General features: G+C 37.5%; 1 protein-coding gene and 1 long non-coding RNA gene across 5 annotated transcripts in view; one reads left to right on the forward strand and one right to left on the reverse strand.

Moving 5' to 3' along the window:
* bnip2.S (BCL2/adenovirus E1B 19kDa interacting protein 2 S homeolog) overlaps positions 1 to 4,713 on the reverse strand; it is a 37,541-nt gene extending 32,828 nt beyond the window's left edge. For 2 of the 4 annotated variants that reach the window (XM_018254354.2, XM_041587677.1), the window contains exon 1: positions 4,479 to 4,706. In XM_018254354.2, the coding sequence (XP_018109843.1) occupies positions 4,479 to 4,543 (65 nt within the window). In that variant the 5' untranslated portion in view covers positions 4,544 to 4,706. 4 annotated transcript variants of the gene reach the window in all.
* Positions 4,714 to 4,821: 108 nt separating this feature from the next.
* LOC121402163 lies at positions 4,822 to 15,990 on the forward strand. The gene is made up of 4 exons (XR_005966637.1): positions 4,822 to 5,016; positions 8,066 to 8,255; positions 14,938 to 15,005; positions 15,405 to 15,990. It is a non-coding gene; the product is annotated as an uncharacterized LOC121402163 (long non-coding RNA).
* The last annotated feature ends 9,154 nt before the right edge of the window (positions 15,991 to 25,144 follow it).

Here is a 25,144-nt window from a genome sequence, read left to right on the forward strand (position 1 = left end):
AGCCCTTAAAACTTTGGGCCATGCTCCTCCGCTGCTGTCCCCACACTTACCTTTGTGGGGTAACTCATACTTACCTCACTTCAGGTACCTCCCGGATTTCATATTTTGGCCTAGCAGGGACATAAAGTGCTTAAATGATCTTCTTGATCCCCAGGTGTTTCCCACATATTGTGCTCTTCAGCGTAAGACCCACCCGACGCCACTTTTGTTATTTCAATACCTTCAGCTTCGACATGCTTTTTACTCCCAATTTGGTACCCTTGCCCCCCGACAGTCCTCCCTGGCCATAGAAGAAACCCTCCATGACCCTAGCCCTTCCAAATTGGTGTCCCGGCTATACCACCGGCTACTACTAGCTGGACCTAAACCCTTCCTGATTACTCAAGAATGGTGGACTAATAAAATTACTGGTCTTACACAGGAGGACTGGGAGGAGGCAATAGATAATGTGTACACCGGCCTTGTCTCTCTTAAAGATAAGTTGATTCAGTATAAAATTTTACACCATGTGTATATAACCCCAGTACGTCTTAAGCAAATGGGCCGAATCCCCCTTGACATTTGTCCGAGGTGTCAGCAACCAGGTGCGGACTTCTTCCACCTATTATGGGAATGTCGACTGATTTTAAGCTTCTGGACGCGAGTGGTTAACTTTCTAGCCGATAACCTTGACTTCCCGAGGGTTATCACCCCGTCCGTTTGTCTGTTGGGGGTCTTAGAAGACCTGGTCCCGGCCAAATACCCCAGACTTGCCTTTCGTATCCTCCTTTTCTACGCAAAGAAAACAGTTGCAATGCACTGGATGGGCAATCTACCACCTTCTCTTAGAGCGTGGGTGCAACTAGTTAATAATGTCTTACCCCTTTACAAACTCACCTATGAATCCAGGGGCTCGCCTACGAAATTTGACAAAATATGGGGCTCGTGGGCTGACATAGATCCAAACCTTCCTGACTGAACGGTAGCTGTGCTGACCGTCTGGGTCGTACTAGTGGTGGTTCCGCCCATCCTGTATTCCCTGTAAGGTCTTTTGGGTGTTCGATTATCCCAGAAGTCCATTATTGTCTCATAGCGATGTTTATTTTATTGTGCTTGTAGTCAACTTGCATGTCCAGCCATTTTTTGTACCTATGTATAATCTATATGAAGCGGTCTGCTTGACTGTCTGTTCTGTGTGTCTGTTTTGTGTTCAAAACGCAATAAAACTTACCTTTTAAAAAAAAGAAGGACAGGTGCAAGTGCAGGCAAACTAAGCCATACACAAATGAGCACCCTAACATAAGTGTGGGAGAATGGGATATGGGAATTTCAAACCAGAGAAAAGTTGCTAGTAAACATTTTATTTCATTCCAGTGGAAGGTATGAAAGCTAGAAGAAATGTAGAGAGGGCTATATGGAGGGAACAACAAACAATCCATAATATTACAAAACTGAAAATACTTTCCATGCATTATATTTAGGGTAAGCATTTGTTCCGAGACAATCACAATTTAAGTTTAAAGGGAATGTCAACCCCAAAAAATATTTTTTGCCTAATAAAAGAAAACAACAGTGTTTAAACTATACTATGAAACTGCTCTCAAACAATAAAGAAGTCTGCCAGACATAGGGCACCCACCCACAAATCATTTATTAATGCACTGGCAGACACAAGGTTTCAATTGCCTGCCACTCTCCTTTGTTTTGCCTGGTAAAGATATGAGATACAACATTTATCTAAAAAGCACAGCTTCAAGCACATTAGGCAGATGGCACACAGGCATTTTATCTGCTGGAGCATTTCAAGGGGAAAAAAAGTAACCAAACTGGCCTTCAACTTCACTCGGATTCAAATGTCAGCTGGTTGGCACAATTTCATGAAAAAATTGAATGCCTGGAATACAAGTATACATGTAAGGATATGATTTGGTGGTAAAGATAAAATATCTTAATTGGCACTGACATATATTTATCTTTATGACCCAAAATATTGCAGCCATGGGGCTGACTAAAACAACTAAACAAGCAAAGACAAGATTAGATAAAAAAAAAAAGAAAAGATTACTTCCAAAAGAATTCTGGCCTGTCAAATCTTGTTTTACAGGTGTGCCTCCCAGGTTTGTATCTAGTATTATATCAAATTACCTATGTGTGGTTAGCTTGCCAGCTGTTTTAATGAAGAGGGATTGAGTTTTACTCAACAACAAAAAAAACAGAGATGGTTTTGCAAAAGCTGAACTTTATGAGATTTAAAATAGAAAAGGGTTGCCTTTTTATGTGAGATTATCTCCTTGTTATTATAAACTGCCATTAATGTATGAGGGCATAGCTTGATTTGAATTGACAACAGCATATTAAAATTTGCTCATACAGAATAATCTACTGACTCATACTGTATAGGCCTCAACAGAACAGCACCCTGGGGGTGCAGTTATTTAAAGGTTGAGTAACGTAAAAGTGAGGTAACAAAGATTAAAACTTGCTGTACAGGGCTGTGTGCATAAGTAAAGCTAGATAAATGAAATTATACAGTAGGTGTAAAAGAATATTTTTACTTGGAGTGGTGTAAATAATCTGAAACAACATGTAAAACCCTATGTAAAAGTATGATGCAAGGTGATTAATTACCTAAACAAATGTTTTACACCTCTCCAATTTTAGGCTAAATCCATTTTAGTTCCCGCCAGTGTTCATAAATCCAAACACTGTCTATGGGTCACTTTTACATTTGCCAACACAAAGGTTAATGCTGCTCCTGCTCATGTGTAAATACAATTAAACAGAAAATAATCATAGCATGCAACACATTTCAATAGTTTATTGTTTGTTTTTGACCTTGCTTATACACTGGTCATATTGTTTTCTTTAATTTAATATTTGTTAGGTCAGCTCCGTGTACAGAAAAATGTGAAACTGAAAGTAAAGTCAGAATCAACTTCCTATTTGTACAAGCAAAACCAATACAAATCAGCAGCTCAATGAGGAGCTTCTGTTTATTGTGTTGCTCCTTAACTCAAAGCCTAACAAAGGCTTCAGCTGGGGAAAGGAAGGTGTTTCTTTATACAGAAACTTCTCGTTTGCTTTAACAGTGCTTGTTCAAAGAGAAAGTAGAAAAAAAGAGTTAGTGCTCCTTTAAAGTCTAGTATTAAGTTTGCTAGTAGTTTTCTGTACCAGCCAACAAACTCATCTCTTTTTATTTACCTTTGGTGCAAAATTCATTAACTTGCCTGGCCTAACATATAAACTATATGGACACTCATGCAGTCTAGTACAAACCCTAACTAAATTATGTTACCTTCCTTTTTAAAATAAAATATTACACTTGTTTTAGGTTGTTGGCTTTGAAGACCTAAGTAAATGTGGGCATCTGAACTAGGTATTAAAAAACTTAATGCAAGATCATTCAGGCTTAAATGACATGCTTGTGTAAAATTCAGGTAAATGTAAACTCAGGGAAATGTATTAAACATAATATTTAGGTGGGACCACAAAACAACAATGTAAAATGAGGGAAAACTTAAAATCAGAGAATGTAAAATTGGGGTTCTACTGTATAGGATAAATGAAAAAACCCTAATTTTGTAGGCAATTAAAAGTAATATATGGTGTTGCTTTTACATTGTGCTAAAAATTAATATTATCTTTAAAAAATAGCCCATTTATTAGCGCTCCCTATAGATGTTCACTGGTCCCTATCTATGTTTCAAATGAGAGGTGGGCGTGTCCTAACAGTCCCTGGCAGAAGCACTGTAGGAGGCGGACAGCCAATCACAGCTCTGCAGTCACACAAGCTCAGACAGGATTCAGTTCCCTATCAGGTCCTGCTAGCTGCTGATTGGTTCCTGTCCTACAGAGCAGTGAGCTGAGAGCCGCTGGCTCCCCTGCATAAAATGAGTATAATGCAGTGGTGCGTTCTTGTTTTTTTTATTTTTTACACAAAATCTCCTTTAAATAATTTAATTATAAATTTACACTCAAGAATCTATGTTAGGCTATGAGATAAATTCCAAAATGGAACACATCAATAATCTGCACTGAGATTTAAAAAAGAAAAGTTGTATTTTTGTCTGATGAATTGTATGTCATTTCTGCTGGCTTCAGTATAAGCTTATATATCAATGGTCCCTTTTAAATATTGCACATGTATATTCCCTGCTGTGTTGGGCACAGGCCAGAGCTTATTATCAGATGGGAAGAGAAAAGCTAAAAATAGAGGGAGTTTGGTTGGGAGCAGTTGCAGCTCAGACTGCACAGGAGTAAGAGGAACACAGACACTTTGTTACAGGCAGATCTGGGACGTCATTGACTTGCCTGTCTCATCAGATATCTACTGTATAACTCATTCAGAGGCTACTATATAGCTCATCACGAGGTTTCCGTCTTTAGCCAAAGCTATAACAGATCAGAGCTATCCCTCAGCCTTCCTATATATCGCCTTGCAACACTAGCAACTCCCTTTGCGATCACATAGCGATAACAATGAACTCAGATCTACTCACTCCGCATTCTTCATCTCTGGGTCTTCGGTTGTCATGTCTGCTGCTGGCCCATCCCCATGAATCATGTCATCAGGTAAGTGATAGTGGGATAAATACGCAGACACTGTATAAGGAGTGGCACCGACGGACCCCCCTCCTCAAGGGATCCCTATCTTCGAACGGCCTCTACAGCTTCCCAAAAACTCCTGCCTTGTGCTGAAGGTGGCTAAGACGGCACAATGAAGTGTGGGAGTTGTGGTGAAGTAAACTGCTTTACTTAGTGGCTCGCTGCAATGTTAAAACTACATTTCCCAGAAGGGGTTGCGGCGCGCAAGAACTTCCTGGCCAGAGCGGCGCCACCTTGTGTTGACGCTTTGGACTGCGGCTGCGCGCTGCTGCTAGTGATTGTTAGAGAACCGCTCGTTTAACATTTTGCGTGCTAATGGCATCACTGAGCCACAAATAGTACGATCGTTTTTTTCTCTGCACTGAACAGTCCGAAAAAGAAACAGTTTCTCACTTAATTGGCTTTTAGCAGAGAGCCCAGAACAGCTACCAGGTGCAAATAAGATACTTTGTAACCATTTTGAGACACAAAAAAAAACAGTTGAGATAAGCAGAAATATTTTCAAACTTTCATAACCTGACAAATTTTGTAAAATTAACATGGTAATTAGGGGGTGTGGCCACAGAAAGCGCATGGTCAAAAAAATTGCTGCACTAAAAATTTTTTGTTCCTCTTTTTACTTTATGTGGGATGCTTTGGGCCCCCACATAACTTATTTATATGGGAATCCCATAACACAAGGGTGCAGTACTAATGTTTTGGCTGTGCCTAGGGTTGCCATCTTTGAAAAAATACAGGCCTTCCTATATATTTGTGTTTTTCCCTATTAATAACATTGGGATCAACCATAATTTTTACTGGCCAGGCCGATAAAATACCGACCAGATGGCAACCCTAGTAGCCACCCATATGGTATTTTACTGGCCTAGCCGGTAAAACACCTGTCGGGGCCGGGCCTGGTAATTTCTGGTAAATTTGTAATACCCTTAACAAAAGCCCCCAATCCTCTCGAAACATAATTTTTCTCTGCCAGGATGGTTCCTTAACCCGCCTTCTGGCCATTGCACGACATGACTCCAACCCCTTTTACGTCTCGGCCCGCCTCTTTTGTTCTTTCCCCCACTAGTGATGTGCGGGTCTGTAGGGTTTGCTTCTGGCCAGTATTTTACTGGCCTGGGCTGTAAAAATTATGGTTGATCCCAATGTTATTATAGGGAAAAAAGATGAATATATAGGAAGGCCGGTATTTTTTTCCAGAAAAGGTGGCAAGCAAATGATCAGCTAGCAGTTTGGTAGGTTTTGCTGGGACAAACGATTGAACTTGTTGGATGTATTTTTTCAAACACACCTACTATGATACAAACACCAATAATTTTACAGAAAAGAAGGGGTGTAACTGTATAGAAAACAGGCCCTACAACTGCTGGGGGCACAACGAGACTGATAAGCAGCTGCAATATTTGTGCATGTTTTGTCAGGGACACAATGACGTTGCTGTGGGTGGAAAAGTTCAAATAGGAGGCACAGACATAGAAAAAGCGTCTGTTAGACAATAATAATTAGCTTATATAACCTGTTACATTAATTCATTTGCTAAAAAGTCTGTCAATTCTTTAGCTTAAGTTTAAACCCTACTCTTCTGCATATCCTTGCACCCTGCTGCCAATGCTTCATACCCAAATTGCATGCGTTTTTGTATGTTATGAAAATTGTGTATGTTTTAGGTGCCCAATGTGCTAATAAGTCAGTTCATTGGGGGTCAGCAAAGTTTGCCTTAATTTTAAGCCTTTGCTTGATATGTAAGTTTCTTTGAAAGTAAAGTTTTTAAAATTTTGTAAATTGCGTATGTGCATGGGCTCAATGATGTTGCTATGGGGTCCAATAATTAGTCATTGCACTGCTGACAACATTGTCTAGGAGATGCTCATATAATTCTCAAATTTATGGTTTCCTCATGTGATAAGACCTGGCCTCTTGATCCAGTTCCTTCCAAACTGGACCTCAATCCTAGCTACTGTTTAAGCAACAGTGTAGCCCATCTACTTATTCCTTCCCTCTTGACTAGAGTCTTTTCCTCCCAATTAAAACATGACTCCTATTATGAAAAATTCTTGTCATGAGCCCTTGGATTTTGTTGACATGCATCCCATTGCTCGATTTTCCTTAAAACTACTTGAGTGTTTAGAATACAAACAACTGATACTCTCTGATCATGGCCTGTTGGACCCATTATAGTCTGGCGTTTAGCAACCAAACAGAAACTGCTCCAATGATGCTAACTAATGACCTGTTGTAAGCAAGTTAATTTTTACTAGTAATACTAGATCTCAGCAGCTTTCGACACTGTGGATGACATTCTCCTCCTTGAGTATATATATATCATCTATTCCTGTACCCCACTTTCTGTCTGGGGTTCCTTAATGCTCAGTTCTATGTCCTTTATTAATATTACTTCCTTCCTTTCTTCCTTCATTCTTTCCTAGGCAAGTTAATCAATTCATATAATTGTCAATACTACCTGTATGCATTCCATACTGAAATTTATCTTTCCTGTCCAAATCTCAGCCCAGATCACTTAACTTGGGATATTTCCTCCTTGTGAGCCATTCTACTTGAATATTCCACTACCCTAAATTAAACCTCTCAGATTTTCTTTTCCGCCATCCCACATCCATAACATTCCAGAAGTGTCTAATATAGTTAACAACCCCAGTAACACCCCTTGTCAATAGGCCAGGGCCTTTGGATTACAATTGCTTTTGCCTTGTCTTTCACTCTTGATATCCAATCAAAATCACTAAATCAAATATCACTTTCACCTAAGAAATAAATAACACAATAATCTCTGGAGATGCTACTAAAATTCAGATTCATGTTTTGTCATAATATTACAGTAATACAATTCTGTTAATTGAGCTTTCCTTCTAGAAACTCCAATCCATAAGTAATACTGTTTCAGGTGCATACATCTTAGCAACCACTCCTCTACTGCCATGCCACTCTAGCTGCTTTCAGGATAACCAGATCTTCACTAAGGTGAATGTGCAGAAATAGACTTCAGAAAGCAGATTTAAGGCTGCTATTATTAGATGTTGCCTCTGTGGTCAGATACCTTAAAGGAGAACTAAACCCTAGCCCCCCTCCACTGCCGCTCCATTGTCCCCCCTCAAGTCCCGTGTCTGCAGCAGCTATTCCTTTTAAAAGTCTGCCTGTCTCCTGACCTGCCATAAATCTGCACTGTTGCACAGCGGAGTTCAAAGGAACCATCTTCTGTCTGTCTCTGATCCTCTTCTGTTACTGTGGGGACACAGATCTTAGAGGAGCATCCACAGTCCAATCCAATCTATGTCCTGAATAAGCTTCTACTGCACATGCTCCCACACAATCTGTGTCGGCAACTGACAGAAGAGGATCAGCAATGGAAGAAACTATTGTTTATTTCTGCTTTAAGTATTGGTCTACCAGTTGCAAAAAGGATTGAAAATTATTGTCTAAAGAAAATGTCTCCTGTCTGATCTACCTATTTTTTCTTTGACTGCAGAATTCTTTACTGAAGCAGCATTAGCCTTGGTTGCAATTTTTGCAAAATTTACTGCATCTGCAACCTTGACAAGAAGGACTTGGATGAAATCTTTTGCAGCAGAAGATCGCAGGGCTGATACACCAACACAAGTATTACAGTGCACCAGTGCTACCAATGTTTACATAAAGAATTGTTACTACACAGAGAGGTAATGTTCCTTTTGACTAAAGATAAATAAGTTAGGGACCACCATGTGGGGTTTTACCTTGACGTGGTATGGTGGCTTATCAATATTATGATCATAACTTTGTAACAAAAAAACCCTGTTTCAAAATTACATGCACTTGCATATTTACTTGAATCATTTAGACAGGGCTTTAAACTTTTTTAAATTGGCCTTAGGTGTGCATCCACAATCTCCCCTAGACCAGTGCTACCAATCACTTACTTTCATTTTTAAACCTGTTGATATTTGCAGAGTCGATGCTACTGACAGCATAGATGCAATTTAATTTATCTAGCAAATGAGCCCTCATATTTTTGTAGCACTATATATCAGCCGCCAGTGGGAGTTTAGTAAATGAAATAGAGAAAAATGAAGCAACTTGAAGAAAAAAAAGCCAAACGGGAATTTCAAGACCATAATAGCCCAGGAGGGCCAGCCCCACAGTTTCCCAACCACTGCTTTAATGATTCAGGTTGTTTCAGCCACTTGCAGCCATCCCTGTTTTGACCATCTTGTTCTGCTTGCTGCCCTGATTAACACATCTAAGAACTCATTCATACCTATGTGAATTAATTGGATCCAAATCAGCTTTAATAGGTGGTTCACTGGTTCCTTAACCACTTTCAGTTTTCTTTTATTCTTATCTTTAAGAATAGCTCACAATTGAAAGCAGCTTTGACTGCCAAAACAGTACAGTGTACAGTATTTTATAACTTAAAGGTTGTAGTGGCCCTTGTTAGATTCTTTATATTGCTTCTAACCACATAGGGCATGTTTACAAGGTATATTGATACACACAAAACTTAGACTAAAAGATCATGTAGCCCATACATGTAGCCAATACAAGTATCCTGTTTACTGTATGGGTTTTTCATTGTGGAATATGCAGAAAAACACATTATCTCCTGCAGTACTACAAATGCTCCACGTGGTGGCATACTAGATTAAAATTAGAGCTGAACTGCAGCAGACATGCAGATGCTTCACAGGGTGGCAGAAGATTACTAGAAAGGAACTTGTAAATCAAGTGAAAAAAATAAAACTATTAGGCCATATGCCAAGAGCAGCTGCCCTGAAAAGATTCTTAGCAGCTTTATTAACATTAAACAAATGTAGCTAATATAAGCGAGAGCCTACATGAAAGATCTTCAGTAAGGTGAATGTGTTTATACAGTAGTTCTAATAACAGTTCAACAACTGTTCTATGTTGGTATATTAGCAGAAATCAAAGCAAATAAAAAATAGTTAAACATAAAAAACGCTGAAATTACACAATTGCATGAGTTAACAGCATTACACAAATACAATTAAACATTACAAGACTTGCATAACTTGAAAAAGTAGTTCTTATAGAAAGAAGAAAGTACCCTGCATAAGCTAATTACTGTACAGTTGGTCACAAAATTAGATCTTAGTTTCCTCTTACCTACTAAACTTTTCTAATGGTGCGATTGGTAATAATTAATTAAGAGCCCACCTGGGTAATCATCTAGTTTATACTACCGGTAGGTCACAATTAAATACCAAGATTTAAAATTAAATTAGTGATTTAAAACAGATTCTGATCATAAATACAATTATCAGTTTATTACCAACATTAATTACCTACACAAACTGTATAAACACCAATTAACTACAATTCATAAAATAAAGGGCTTGTGCTTAAGTGATGTGACCAGAAGTTTTTGAAGATTATCTTAGCTGCTTGCTTAATTTTTGTTTTTAAATTAAAGTGCAGTGCATTTATATAAATTAAATCAATTCCCAATTAATTAAGTTGATTCCTCCAAACCTAAAAAGAGGGGTCAATTCATTTTAGAATTCAGAAATTCATTAAAGTGCAGTGCCATAAATACAATTAGGATCCCATTCCGAAGTTAATTGGTAGTATACGGTTTGTGTAAGGTAATTAATTAATAAACTGATAATTGTATTTATGATCAGAATCTGTTTATATGACTAATTTAATTTTAAATCTGGGTATTTAATTGTGACCTACTGGTAGTATAAACTAGAGGATTACCCAGATGGGCTCTTAATAAATTATCACCAATCGCACCAATTAGAAGTTTAGTAGGTAAGAGGAAACTTAGATCTAATTTTGTGACCAACGGAATAGTAATTAGCTTATGCAAGGTACTTTCTTCTTTCTATAAGGAAAGGAGCCAGTAGAGACTGAATAATTATAGTCAGCCAGGGTGGGTCAGTAGCAGAAAAAATGCTATGTCAGGGCAGGCCAAATTCAGAACCAGAAAATCAGAGGAACAAAAAGGATTCAGAAGCAGGAATCAGGAACAGGAAAACAGCACCAAAAACAAGCATTCTTCGCCTACAACGTGCGAGTGCTGAGCAGGGGTTTTTATAGCCACGCTGATGGCAAGCTCTAAGCACCTGTTGCCAAACTGACCACAGGTGAACTCACTATGCCTACCTGAAAACTAAAGGTGACTAAAAGATAAACTAAGCATCCCTGTGCCTGCAGTGGCAAGTAGGCTGCATAGAATACTTTGTGTGACATCATTGTTGCAATATCACCTGACTTTGCAGGATAATTGTGTTTTTTATCCAAGTTTTTGGCTTTATAAACTCCTTTCCTTTGTAGATAAATATTATATTGAAACCTTCATTTGACTATTAGCTGACTAATAATTCCTTAATAGGGAAAAGGGGAAAAACCTTCTGCCATGGGAGATCCAGCATTGTTAACCTGCCTTACGAAAAGGAGGTCAAAGAATGAACTGTGATGGAAGGATAGCGAGCACACTTCTCAAGAGGCTTATGTATGACTACAAAAATACTTGGTTTATAGAGAATGGTAAATTAGGCGATTGTTGAATTATAAATTAGAGTTAAAAAAGCAAGGAGAGCATTTTTATTGGTGACGTTTGATGAATGATGTAATTAAAATTATATATATGAGATGCAGTAAAAAAAAATCTGAATACTATCTAAGTATATTCAGGTAGCATTTATTGGTCACCTGTTTTAAAAGCAAGACTCTCATCTGCTGCTATAGCTTGCTACCCAGTGAAAAACATTGTATCTTTATTACATCCCCAGTATATAATGTATTTTGATATTTTGTTAGTTCGGAAACGCCTGGAAAGAGCACATTTATATATCAATAAGCGTTCTGCAGCACTGTACACAAGCTTACATAATAGTTTACCCAGAGACAAATTGATACAGTAGGTTATAAATAAAGACCCTGCCTGAAAGGTCTTAAAATATAGCAGGAATACATGACACACAAGGTATCATGCAATTGCATTTTGTATTTATCTTGGTAGTTTTTAATAACAGCATCTTTTGTCCATTAATAGACCATAATAGCTGAAATATTATATGGGTATACTATATTTTCTTTATTAGAACTTGAGCTGTATCTGTGATGCTTTGTATTTTCTAACGCAGTGGCAAACACAAAGCAGAAAGTGCTAACAAACCCTCATACATTACCTAATTATTACAGAGGAAATTGAAAAAAAGGCAACGGCAAAAAATATTGTTTCTCATCTGGCAAACAAAGACTAATTTTACAACTTAATTATTCCTAGTAGTGCCATTGGGAGAGTTTTCTGTTAATCATATGTAAGTTCTCAGATTTTTCTCTGAGGTTTGAAATGTGTGTTGACTTCCAATTAAGCCTTCTCTCCCCTTCTGTAGCAGAGTTCACTAATGGGATTTAAATGTTTGTTCATCTTCTGTGGAAATACAGAAAAGGAACCCCTGACATGGATATAATATTCATATACGATGTACAGAATATACAGTATGATGACTGCAAATCTTGTTTTCCCTTTATCTTTTATTTTTTTAGTTTTGAAGGGTTACCGGTAACTCCAAATATGGTGCATTGTGTTTGTGCAGTTTTATTGCTCTTTTGCATTCTTTGTCTCTCCCACATTTCTGGATAATTATATTTTACTTTTCATTCTTCTCCACAGTTACTTTTATCACCTACAATAATTGTAAAAATCGATCATCTACACCTTATTATGAAATCAAAATATTTCACCCTCTTATCCTACAGCTTTTTAATATTACAAATAATTTTGGTGCTTTTACATTGTTCCATTTATATCAGAAAAGCATCTTTCATTTTTGAAACATTTGATGTACAGGTGCCTCAGTCCCTTAGGTCTTTACCAGCTTCTTCTTTTCCTAAACTGAAAATGTCCATATTCTTCCAGAAAAAGAGAATATTGTTTGGACCAAGCTATAGGTTATATTGCACAACTCATTTGATGGACTGGCCAGGATCAAGGCAGTAAATGAGTTGAACTTAAACAGAACACTAGATGCCTGGTCTGTAGAAAAATACAAGTAGGGGAAATCTTATGTACCTTACAATCACCATTGGTACCTATAGATTTGCTCTTTACAAGACATTAAGAAGGGACATACATTTTCTGGCATTCAACTCTTCTTAATATGGCATCTTCTTCTCTGGAATGTTGCCAGTTTGTAAATTATCCCTCCTTGTCAATGGTTAAAACAGGCAAAGCTGCAGGAGAGGGTCATGAGAGGGAAGACCAGTCTGCATCTGAATATTGGGACATTACTGAGCACAGAAAGTATAAAGATAAGACTACTGAATGATACATAGTTTACTTTTTTGTAAGCAGCTCTGAATAGTGTTGATAACAAACCTAGCAAATTCCCTGAGGTGTTATAGCTTAATGGCCTTATGTTTGTATAAAGCAACCTATAAGGCCTATCTTCATATAATAAAATTGATAAGAAAGATAGTACTTTCTCCTTAACCCCTTAAATATATTAAAGAAATTTAAGCAGCAAATCTGATTTGAGTTGGTTGAGAAAAATGTACATCAACATGTACATGGCACATTTGCAAATCTGTGTGCAGCTGCAAGTGGAATCATTGCTTTGTGATTAAAAACAATTGCGCTCCCCGCACTAGAAGAGCAGAATTTCTGGTTTAAAAACTGGCAATTTGGCTTTTAAAGTTACCAGGAGCGGCATGTTTCTGCCCCTGGTAACCAGCTGGGCGCTGCCTTCTTAGGCGGGTTTCTCAACTAGCCTCATTGGCGCATTGCCCCTGATATAGAGGTCTTCTCAGTTTAAGTAGCATATACAAAACAGGAGTTGGAATAATACATTTATTCTTATTTATTGCTAATATTTTAGTGGTACAAAAAGGTTTTCTAACACACATTTAGTAATGTTGCCTAGTAGGAATTAATACAACTCACTTTTATCTCTGTTCCAATATTCCTGATCTCTAACACCACATTTGGTATCAGCTAAACTCAGCTAAACCACCTTTTTGTCACTACTTGATATGCAAGGGTTGGTAACTATTTTAATCCTCCTTTTAAACAGCAGACGTGAAAAAATGGAATCTCTTGAAAATTACTACAGTTGGATGTCCCTGAAATAAATTTTGCGTTTGCAATTTTTTCCATGATCAAATTTTTCACTTTTCCATTCATTTTCAAGCAAAATGGGAAATGGTAACTGGCCTAAAAATTGCAGAACCCCCCCCCCCCTCCAGTTATCAACTTGCTAATGCTAAATTCTAAAGAAACACTTTCAAATTACTATTAATGTGGCATTATAGCTTTTTTTAGGGGATACATTTCAACTAATCATGGTAAAAAATAGTAAAGTTTTTTTTATAGTTTTTTAATGAAAAAAACATGTTTACTTTTAAATCTGAACTTTAATTTGTAGCATTTTAAATGATACCTTGTGGTTTTACACTGTCACAAAGAAAAAAAATAAACCAAGCTTCAGCTGTAGCTGTAAGGTGTGAATGCACAGATCTGCAAATTTGCATATTTCTTGGACCTCACGCAATTTATGTTGTTTTTTCAGAAGTTGAAAGATCATCTCGCTGTCTCATAATGTATTGAATGAAATGGCATAGTCTTCTTCAGCAAAATTCATTAATACCTTTTGAATCCAATCTTTCCAGTTCATTAAGCAATGGTGTTGCATTAAATTTTATTGCAATGCTTCAATACCACTTGTGATATTTGTTTCTACATTAGAGTAAGATCAGAATTGTAAAAAGATTTGTTTTTGGGTAAATAAGGATAAATTGCATTGTTGCCTGTTTTCCCTGGTTCCATTTTAATTTCCAGAATACATTAAATTAAACAACCCCAGCAACTGACAAGTGTTTAATGCATTAGTTATGAGGGAAGTGTAGAGGGTTATTAGAGTTGAAGGAAAATTACAGTCAATTGCAGTTTAATTAACCTAAAATAGCAATAATGAAATATCTTTATTAAAATGTAATTGGAATTTGGGAATTTTAAAGCAACTTAAGGCCACCTTTAGCTTTTAAAGAAAAACTGAATAGTATCAGCTACTGACATTCAATTAACTTGCAATAACTTACTTGTTATAGACCCATTAAATGCTTATTAACTGCCCAATTATTTTTTCATTAAGAACCATTTTTCTCTCATTCTGCTTAGTAAATTAGTAAACAAGAAGCTGTTCTATTTGCAGTGTATTAGGAGGTCAACCCTGCTATTACTGGCATAGGAAAATTTTAAAGCTTTAAAAGCACAGGCAGAAAACAAATGATTAATCTTGTTTGTTTATTTTACAATTTAAGGGTCATTATTATTTAATAATGTTATTGTATTGTATTGTTATTGTATTGTATCATTGTATGCATTGTAACCAGGCCCAGATTTGTGACGAGGCCACAAAGTCCCAGCATACCGCCCAGCGGCTTTCTGAGGAGCACTGGAGGTAAACAAATATTTATGTATGATACGTTAAATAATTTGCTTTATGCATGACAAAAGTATCTCAGGAAAAAAAATTTCAATAATTTGGACAAAAGCATAAAAAATTGGTCTTTCACTATCAATGGAATGCATATTCTATCAAAATTGCCTTATAGTCTTTTGTGTATTGAGATTAAGTTTACCTGCTGTAGGATTTGAAATGTATGTGTCTGCCCTTTGACAAACATACATCACTTTCCCACCCTTATCTATAAGAAAAGTCTCTTGGAGGCTGTCTGAGAGATATTATATATTATATTATATTTTTGATGACATGTAACCTGACTACAGCCAAACATCATTACCCCTATGACTGATTGGAGGGCAGCTGTACGTTAACAGTTTTATTTCCCTCCTGCAGCTGAGCTCCTTGACCATGCTAGCGGAGCTGACATGACCATTCAAGATCTGTTGCCAGTTCATTGGTTTTCTTGTATAAGAAGCTCTTCTTCATTCAGACCTCTTCATCTTGATCATTGCTGATGAGCTATCAATAATTTCAAGCTGGTTGAGCATTTGTCTGAAGGTTAAATAAATCCAGCTCTGCTGTTTGCATTATTTCACCCAAGCGGAAGAATTGTATTTCCTCATCACTCATTTTTTTCCCCAAGCCACTAGCTAAGAAAAGGCTTTCATGCTACAAATAGTTTTCACGTGAACTGTACACTTAGGCAACACATATATATAAGGTGAGATAGCCTTAGCAGAGCGGTGGTCTGGCTCGCTATGGCAACAGGAGGCCTGTCCAGCTGCTGCTGTGTTAGGATAAGCAAGTTGCGAGTCAGAAAGAGTGGTGGTTATTCACTTATTGCACTGTTACGGTTAAGATGGTGTTCATCTAGCTTATCATGCTGGTACAGATTCTGTGAGAAGGGCGATAAAAGTGATAACTTATAATATGTTATTATAACTTTTTGGCATACAGGGTATGATGTCACTGACATAAGATTGAGGAGGATGTAGCTTCATCTTATCAGTTCTCCAGGTCTAAGCTGGCAAAGGAAACTCTGGCAAAAGGGGTAACATTATGGAAAATTCATAAAAAATTGGAGAGTACCAATTGTTCGCTTAAGCGAAAATGCGCCTGGTGAAAGCCGCAAAACTTCATTAGCAATTTACTCTCTAGCGAATTGTCCTCTACACCTGTTAGTAACACACCTTGCCCTTTAATAAATCTGCCCCTATGCATCACTGCCTTATTCATAACCCCAAAATTTTTGCATAGAAATTCATCAAGTACATGGAAAATGTATCTTTTTCTCTTTGAAAAGAATATCATAAATTCCGTGAAGAAGGAATTTGCATTCGGAGGTAATAATTCCATGAGATTAATGTTTAAATTACTTTTTAATGCAGGTGCAATGTCCACAGCAAAAAATAATTATGCAAATCACCAAACCACAGTGTGGCAAATTCTCCCAGAATTCCAGCATAATTATGGGTGCCTTCTAAATAACGAGAACCTGAATTTGCATTTGTGTGTTGCTGTCATTGTGATGGTGAATTGCATTTTTTCTCGCTTGCCAGGTTCGTAATTTATTAGGTGCAAGCCAGAGGTGTGTTGTAGCAATATACAAAGGGAACCTTAGAAGTAACACCTCCTCGAGGCAAATTTTAACCCTTAAACTCCCTTACGTCCATGTACCCTTTACATTGCATCGTGTGTGACAAAGCAGAAGTATATCACAAATCACAAGTCTAGTTGAGCATGTTTAGATGCTATTAACTTTGTGAATATTATTTGAATCTGATGCAGCCATTCTGCAACCACAAAACTAGTGTCAGCTGAGAGATATGCAATTCATGGTGCCACCAGCATTGGCCACTGCATAGACAAAAGATTGTTCATTCTTATAAGTATTGTTTCCTAGACATCATAACTTATCACAGAAGTCTCCTGCCCATTCTTTTCCACAAAGTCAATATCTACATTGTACAGCTTGTTTGACCTTATAGGATGTCAGGCAAAAAATATCCCTTTATAGCTTTTAAATGTAACAAAAGTTATTTACTATAGGCGCATTGTATAAATTGTTTCTGAGCTTCATGTTTAGTGGGAAAGGCATGAGCCGCCTTAAATTGGCCCCAATGCCTCTTGCAAGGCAAATGGATTCTTCTTCAAGTTCATTTTATAACTAATAGAATCTGAGCAAATAATTTTTACTGTGCTTATGGGGAAGATGGCCTTAAATGTCTTTTAATATCTTAATGTATGTAGAAAGTGTTGTGGACAGCCTGCCAGTGAAACAGTGGCTGGGTAGAGAAGTCTGAACATGCAAACTGATCCAGCAATACATTGGGATAATCAAGCCAATGAAAAATAAATACAGGTATATGCTCCACCCACACTCCATGTTTCCATTAGACATATCCATATAGGAAGTAACACATTTAAATATAGTGGGCCTTTAAGGAATTCTGGCCAGGGAATTTTGTGTACACAAGCCAGCCCTGACCATTAGCCTAAATGCTTCTCAGCCCCACTAACCTGAAGGGGGTTAAACCTCATTGCATGTAGGGGTTGGCTTGCCTGCAATTGACTCCACTGGTTATTCTACTGTATTGTTTTTTTCTTTCCTTTTCTATCCATGTATATATATATATATATATATATATATATATATATATATATATATATATTCTTCAAAGTGTAAGATGTAATTAGAAGAAGAGGTGAAACGGATGCTGTAATGACTTTTAGCAAAGTTGATACACTTTGAAGTAGTGGTAGATTTCCAGTAAAGTAAAATTTCAAAAGAAACTTGTGCTAAATCTACCGTTTATCCGTGAGCCAGATTCATTAATAGATCCTTAAATATAGACTGTAGAAGTATTGCCCTAATAAAAAACCAGGGCTATGTTAGCTATTAATACAGAATGGCAGTTTAGCACCAAGCTTTGCAAGCCTATAAATCAGAAATTCAAATGTTACATATAAGCCAATATAATTTGTGGCAGTAATATTATAGTAGAGAAAAGATATACTCTAAATCCACAAAAGTGGATTAAACAATTCTTTGCATAACATCATATGTTTATATAATATGGTTGTAATTGAATTTTGTAATGAGAAAAAAGATGTCTAAGTAAATCTAAAACAACTGGACTTGCTGAGTATTTATTGAATGATTACTCAGCAAGTCCAGTTGTTTTAGATTTACCTATACTAGATATATGATGACCTGGATGAATGAAAATCTTCATAGTCATCATGTCTAAATTATTTAGAGCAACTGAGAATTACATAGATTTGTTTCACTCATAGATTTGTCTTCCACCTATCATGTGAGGCAGCTCTGACTCATTGCAGGTTGACTGCATTGGAACAAGTGACTTAAGGTCGCCATACACATAGAGATCGCCAAACGAGCAGATGTGCCCACATTGAGGTGGGCGATATCGGGATGATCTGATTGTGGGCCCTAGGGCCCAACGATTCGATCATAATTCAGGAAATATGGGCGGGACAGATCAACGAACTGATGCGGCTGCAATCCGAAAGGGTTTTTAACCTGTCAGCAGCTTTTATCGGCCTTTGTATGGTCAGCTTTAAACCTGTCAGTACACAGTAAGCCTGCGGTGGATATAGATAAGGGGATTAGTATTGCCACTCACAATTTAAAGGATCGAGTAAGTTTTTTTTTTAACAGCAAGCTACTTTCTTTGGATTCATGCAATTGCCTGGTTTGGAACTGATCAGGAACAGGGTCACCCATTGGTGGTGGTATCAGTGATGCACCTGTAGGGACCCATGGGGTTAATGTGCCCCTATGGCTTTAAATCCCTACACTTCCTGATCTCTCTAGTTGCTGGGCAAATGCCCATGTAGCCAGTTGTAATTTCCATAGTTGTATTATTGGCTAAGAGGTGTTGTGACCACTTCCTGTCACACTTTGCTATATTGAGTGAGAAGGGGTGGATCTTCCTCTTTGGCTTCTGGTTGCTGATCCAGCTGGATCTTTCCAGGGAGCCTGGGTAAACAAAGGTCTAGTAAAGCCATGTGCTCTAGAGGGACCAGTACCTCTAGAGAGAGATAAGTCAGGGAGCAGGGACCCCGTGAATGAGGCCAGCTAGAGATAGGATACTATCTGTAATAGTACTTTCTAGGAGAGTAAGATAGGTAGGCTAAAGAGACACTGACACCAGAAATTAAACTCTGTTTTACATCTGTCATAATATTGCCTTTGAAAGCTACTTGTAACTTTGCCATAAAGTATTTGCACAATGCTTTTATATTACCTGACTGATGCCCCATGTTCCTGTATGAGAGGGCTGCCATACTTGTGCAGCAGGATTCCATTAGCATTAGAAACTATAACTGACAGGCTGAGATGGGACAGTCAGGTTGGCAAAACAGTCAGGTTTATAAATTTAAACTAACAAACCTCTCAGCAAAAAACGATCAACATGATCTATAGGTAACTTTTAATGTACATTCATATTTTAAAAAGTATTTTTTTAGTGTCAGTATCACTTTAAGTAGCAAGAGTAGCTTGGCTCCAACTAGGAGGGACAGCAAGCAGGTAGCTCTCCCCTCAGGCAAGACTGGCCTGTAGTATAGGGACACAACCTAATAGGGAATTGGGGCTAGTGAGTTCCCTGATCCAACATGTGAGGATCCAGGCCACAGTGCTGAGATCGTGAGGGTGTATCTATCCAGGTGTGACACTATCACCCCAGGGAGTTCCACTGTGCTGTCTCTGAGGGACATGTAGTCATGTCATGATTATCTGCTGGGGCCTCTGGCTTGTAAGTACAAAACCTGTGGATCATTTTTCTCTGACAAATAAAAGTGTGTTCTGTTTGACTACAAGAACCTCCTGCCACCCATTTCTTCATTGGTTTATGCACAGTAACCTGTTGTAGTTGCAGTCAAGTGTAACCCATGCTCTATTTTACTAGCTGATGAATAATCCCATTGACCTGTATAGCCCAAAAATGTGTTACACACCTGTAGGGCCTTTGTCTTTACTGGGTGTTGTGTATTCTGCAATATTATCCATATAGTGTATGAAATGTAGATTCCGAAATTTACCACAGCCAGGTAAAATAATACAACCGAGGTTCCCAGAAATGAAATGATTTATTGAGATTATCCAGCCCAGAGACAACAAATGATATAGAGGTCTTTCAAAATGTGCCCACATGTTATACTTCTTTCCTCTCTCCCTCTTCTTCTCTCTCTGCTTTCCTTCTCTGTCTTTTAACTCAGCCAAAACCATGCAGAAAGGTTCTTAATGGAAAACTTTACCCCAAACAATGTAGGTCTCTATAAAAAGATATTGCATAAAACAGCTCATATGTAAAACCCTGCTTCATGTAAATAAACCATTTTTATAATAATATACTTTTTTAGTAGTATTTGCCATTGGGTAATCATAAATAGAAAATTGGCATTTTAAAAAATAAGGGCCGCCCCCTGTGATCGTACGATTCACTATGCATACAAACACACCAACAAACCATACTTGTTAGGTCACATGAGCCAATTAACAGACAGAGTTGTGTCTTTTGCTTCCACACTTCTTCCTGTTACAGTTAGAGCTGCAGTATTTCTGGTCAGGTGATCTCTTCCTGTTACAGTTAGAGCTGCAGTTATTCTGGTCAGTTGATCTCTGAGGCAGCACACAGACCATCACAAAATGGGGGTTCAAGGCAAGAGATGTAAAGGGGCAATATTTACTTAAATAAAGATTCTTTAATATGCCACTTAATTGATATAAACTATATGTTGCTTAAGTATTCATTTTGGGAATATAGTTTTCCTTTAAAGCTTTATTAGTAAATGAATAAAACAAATTATAGATCTATAATAATGTTTTGATGACCTTTTATTTTCACAAGAACTAAGAGGTACGGTGCCTTCTATCTATATGTGTCTATCTACATCTGAGATCTTGATCTTTTTTTACTTATTAGATTTTGTCACTATATTAAAAGTGCTGTGGTGCATGCAGTATATAAGTAAATAAAGAGTGCCTGTGTAAAATAATGATAAATTCTACATCAATGCATCCCTCTTGTTAAGTGCATTTATAAAAAAAATCCCTAGAAGGGAGGGCAAACATATTCCTCCATCATTTACAGGGTTTCTATACAGGTATAGGACCGGTTGTCCAGAATGCTCGGGTCCTGGGGATTTCGGATAACGGATCTTCCTGTAATTTTGATCTTCATACCTTAAGTCTACTTGAAATTCATACAAACATTAAATAAATAAAAGAGGCTGCTACCAATAAGGATTCATAATATCTTAGTTTGGATCAAGTACAAGGTACAGTTATTTTTACGGAGAAAAAGGAAATCGTTTTTAAAAATGTGAATTATTGGATAAAATTAAGTCTATGGGAGACTGCCTTTCCGTAATTCGAAGCATTCTGGATAACTGGTTTCCGTTTAACGGATCCCATACCTCATATCAGATTTTTCATGTGATAACTTTTCTATATCTTTGTAACTATAAGGTTTTTAAAATGCTACATGGACATGTTCTCACAAAGTTAAATCTCTAGTTTTTCAGTTCTGTACATAATAAATGTAGTCTGTTGTAACAAACAAGAGGTTAATCTCTTAGTCCTTGTCTTAAATTACATTATTGAAAATGCAGGCATTTTATGACTATTGCAAAGATAAAAGATCTACTGGTGTTCATCCTAATTTTCCCAACACGCTGCATGACTATGTTTATATCATACATTAGAGCACGTTAAAATGAATAAACAATTTAAGTGTAGTGGGAAGAAAAGTAAAACAGTTGTGTAAACAATTGCAGATGTACTTCACAATGTGTCACATAAATATTGGACTATCAAACAAGAAATGTAAGTTATGCCACATGCACTGTAATTGAAAATTTTTATTATACATTAGCGAAGTCACCCATTTGTCTAATCATAATCAGTTCCAATAAAATCTCATTTAGGAAAGTTGAATGAGGTTCAGGGTGGATGGTTCTGAGAACTTCTAAGCAGTGAACTCTTATCTATTTATAAAGGAAAATGAAGATAAAGTTTCAGTTGGCTTTTCTCATCGAATTACCTTTATTTTTTTTCAATGTATTAATGAACTTCAAATTGTATTTTAAGACATGATTAATGCCACTATTCTTTTAATATTTTCAACAAGTATTGTGCCAGATGTTCTCTGAAACACTGTTTCTGTTTACTGTTATGCAAATAAAGCTTGTAGACATTTGTACCTCTTTGTTTTGTTGTTGCCCATCTTCAAGCATATAAAGAGAGATCTAACTAATGACCAATAGGCTCTGTCGTAAAATTTGGTTTGGATGTAATCCTTATCTTAAAAACCCATGTCTCCAATCACTGGCATGTGGAATTGTCTGACTGCTTAAATCCCATGGGGCCCTTCACTGCTAAAGTAACAATGCTAGCAACCCCTGCAATTAACCCTTGTAACACATCCACTTGCTTTTAAATTGGATGTTCACCTTAGAGTCCTGCAGCGGGTCAGGTACCCACGGATACCCTGGGGAATGAGGAGAGGATTTTCAGGTGCAGGTATACCTGCGGGTCGGGTTGCGAGTCTCATATAAATTTCTTATCTTATGTAATGTTGTCTATGTTTTATTCCTTTTAAAGTTTTACAAAACGTGTCTCTGCCCCCGGCCACTTTTAATGACGTCACTTCTGGTTGCAGCACCGTCACTTCCTGTTTGATGGTGCTTGGCAGGTTGCGGGTCGTGTTGCGGATAAGGCAGTTGCGGGTCCGGTTCGAGTAGCAGATCAAAGTGGGTAAATATGCGGGTTGGGGTTCGGGCCGCTGGTTCCGGTTGGGTCCAGGTCTTCAAAATTGGTTCCGCGCAGGACTCTAGTTCACCTTTAAATGAACTTTTTGTATGATGTAGAAAGTGCTATTCTGAGGTAATTTGCCATTGGTTTCCATTTTTTATTTTTTTTCATGTTTTTGGTTTTTAGGTTTTTATTCAGCAGCTCTCCATTTTGCAATTTCAGCATTCTGGTTGTTAGGGTCCAAATTACCCTAGTACCCATGCACAGATTGAATAAGAGACTGGGTTATGAATAGAACAGGGCTGGAATAGAGAGATGAGTAATAAAAAGTAGCAATAACAATAAATTTGTAGCGTTAAAGTGCATTTGTATTTTGATGGGTTCAGTGCCTTCCACCCCATTTGAAATATGGAAAGTGTCAGAAGAAGGTGGCAAATTCAAAAAATGAAGGCCAATTGAAAAGTTGCTTAGAACTAGCTATTCTATAACATACTAAAAGTTCAGTTAAAAGTGAACCACCCCTTTAAATAAGAACTAAGCTCAGTAAGTGACAGAAGCACAGAGCAGTGAATCAGCAGAAAAGAAGATGAGGAGCTACTGCTAAAGGGCTGTCTTGGGCTTTCTTTTGTTAAGCTTTAGTTCTCCTTTAATATCTGTGCTATTGTAAGAACTAATATTCCCCCCCCTCAGTGATTTTACCTTTCCTTCTTTAATTTTTTACGCATACATTAGTACTTTCATTCTATATTCCATGTTCCATGAAGTACATATAGTTCCTTATACTAAGCTTTCATTGTTTGAGTTACACAGAAGATTTTCAGACTTAGGGGCAAGTTTACTAACCAGCAAAAAGTAGTTAGCGACAGCTTTGCAGCCAACGCAACACTTCGCTAGCGTTACTTCGGCAATCTGAGCAAATCAAAGTGCAGCACCGCTAGCGTTCAATTCTGTCAATCGCAACTTCGCTAAAGGTCTTAAAATTGAAAGTTGAATGGACCTCTTTATATTACATGCTGCATCTAATATATTACATTTACACTGATAACTACACATGCCAAGGGAACCCTAATAAAGTCAATTTAGTTGTTATAATGCCCTACACAAAAGCCCAGTGTAAAATAATGTTCCCATATGTTATAAAATGGTTACACAAAAAAAAATAATTTAAACATTTTTTCAGCCTATCACCCTGAAAAAAGGAAAATACACCAGCATTTGTTGTACTTAGAAGTTTTTCCTTTCAAAATATATGATGTAAGTAACAGAAGATTGAAAAAGATCTATGCAAGCACTTTGCCTGGTGTGAGCTGGCGAAGGCAAGTCTGGCGAAAGAGGTAACGTTCTGTAAAACACGCATTTTAGTGAATTTTCAGAGTAACGTCCATTCGCCAGTGCGAATCACCGATAGCGAAGTGACACCTGTGGGCGATAGTAAATCGGCGAAGTCCCTGAAATCGGTAACACTGGCGAATCGACGTCAGCGTTAGTCATTCACCCTTTAGTAATTCTGCCCTATAGCCTCAAACCAGTGGCAGATTAATACTATGTGAGGCCCAAGGCTACACTTTCCACAGGGGCTCTAGAATGTTAAAAGTTACAGTATGCCTTGGCACATTAATATTGATGACAACAAAATAAAAAGAGTATAAATCCTTATTTTTATGCATTTTAAAATTAATTGTTCAGTGTGCTGTGACTACAGTACATTTGTCAAATTGCATTCATGCCACTAGCTGTTACCATCTGAGCATAGTGCTTTCCTCCAGCATGGCTTCATCTGCTAATACTCAATCACTAGGGAATTGCTCGATTTCCAGGCCAATGGATTTAAAATCCTAGCTATATCTCATACATTGACACTAGATGTCAGCGAAGGGTAATTGTTGTCTTAGCTTAGAACTGAGCTTGGTACAGCGACTCGAGGCAACATGAGGATCAGGTTTTATAGCGAAGGTGAAGCATAGTTTAATACAAGCAGCTGACATATATTACAATAAAAAAGGATATACTTGTCTAGTGTTTTTAAAGGCAGTCATAAAAAAAGAATAATGAAGCGGTTTAAAAGCTAAAAGACAGCTGTCAGACTGAATGGTCATGATAAATGTATGAACACCCACTGTGAAGAAAACCTGCTCTCTGGAGACCACCATCCTAAAAATTAATTACCACAATTCAGCATCTTTAAATGTGCCACTTAATATACTGCCCCCATAATTAAATTTCCAGCCCTGTGACCTTGATAATAAATGAGATCAAGGTTTAATCGATTCAGATGCAAGCAGAAACTGTCCAGGGAAAGCAGCAAACCATCACGGCACAGTCAAGGTCAGGAGCGGACAGTGGAAATGGGGTT

This window comes from Xenopus laevis, chromosome 3S (genome assembly GCF_017654675.1).
Source record: "Xenopus laevis strain J_2021 chromosome 3S, Xenopus_laevis_v10.1, whole genome shotgun sequence".
Classification (NCBI taxonomy): Eukaryota; Metazoa; Chordata; class Amphibia; order Anura; family Pipidae; genus Xenopus; species Xenopus laevis.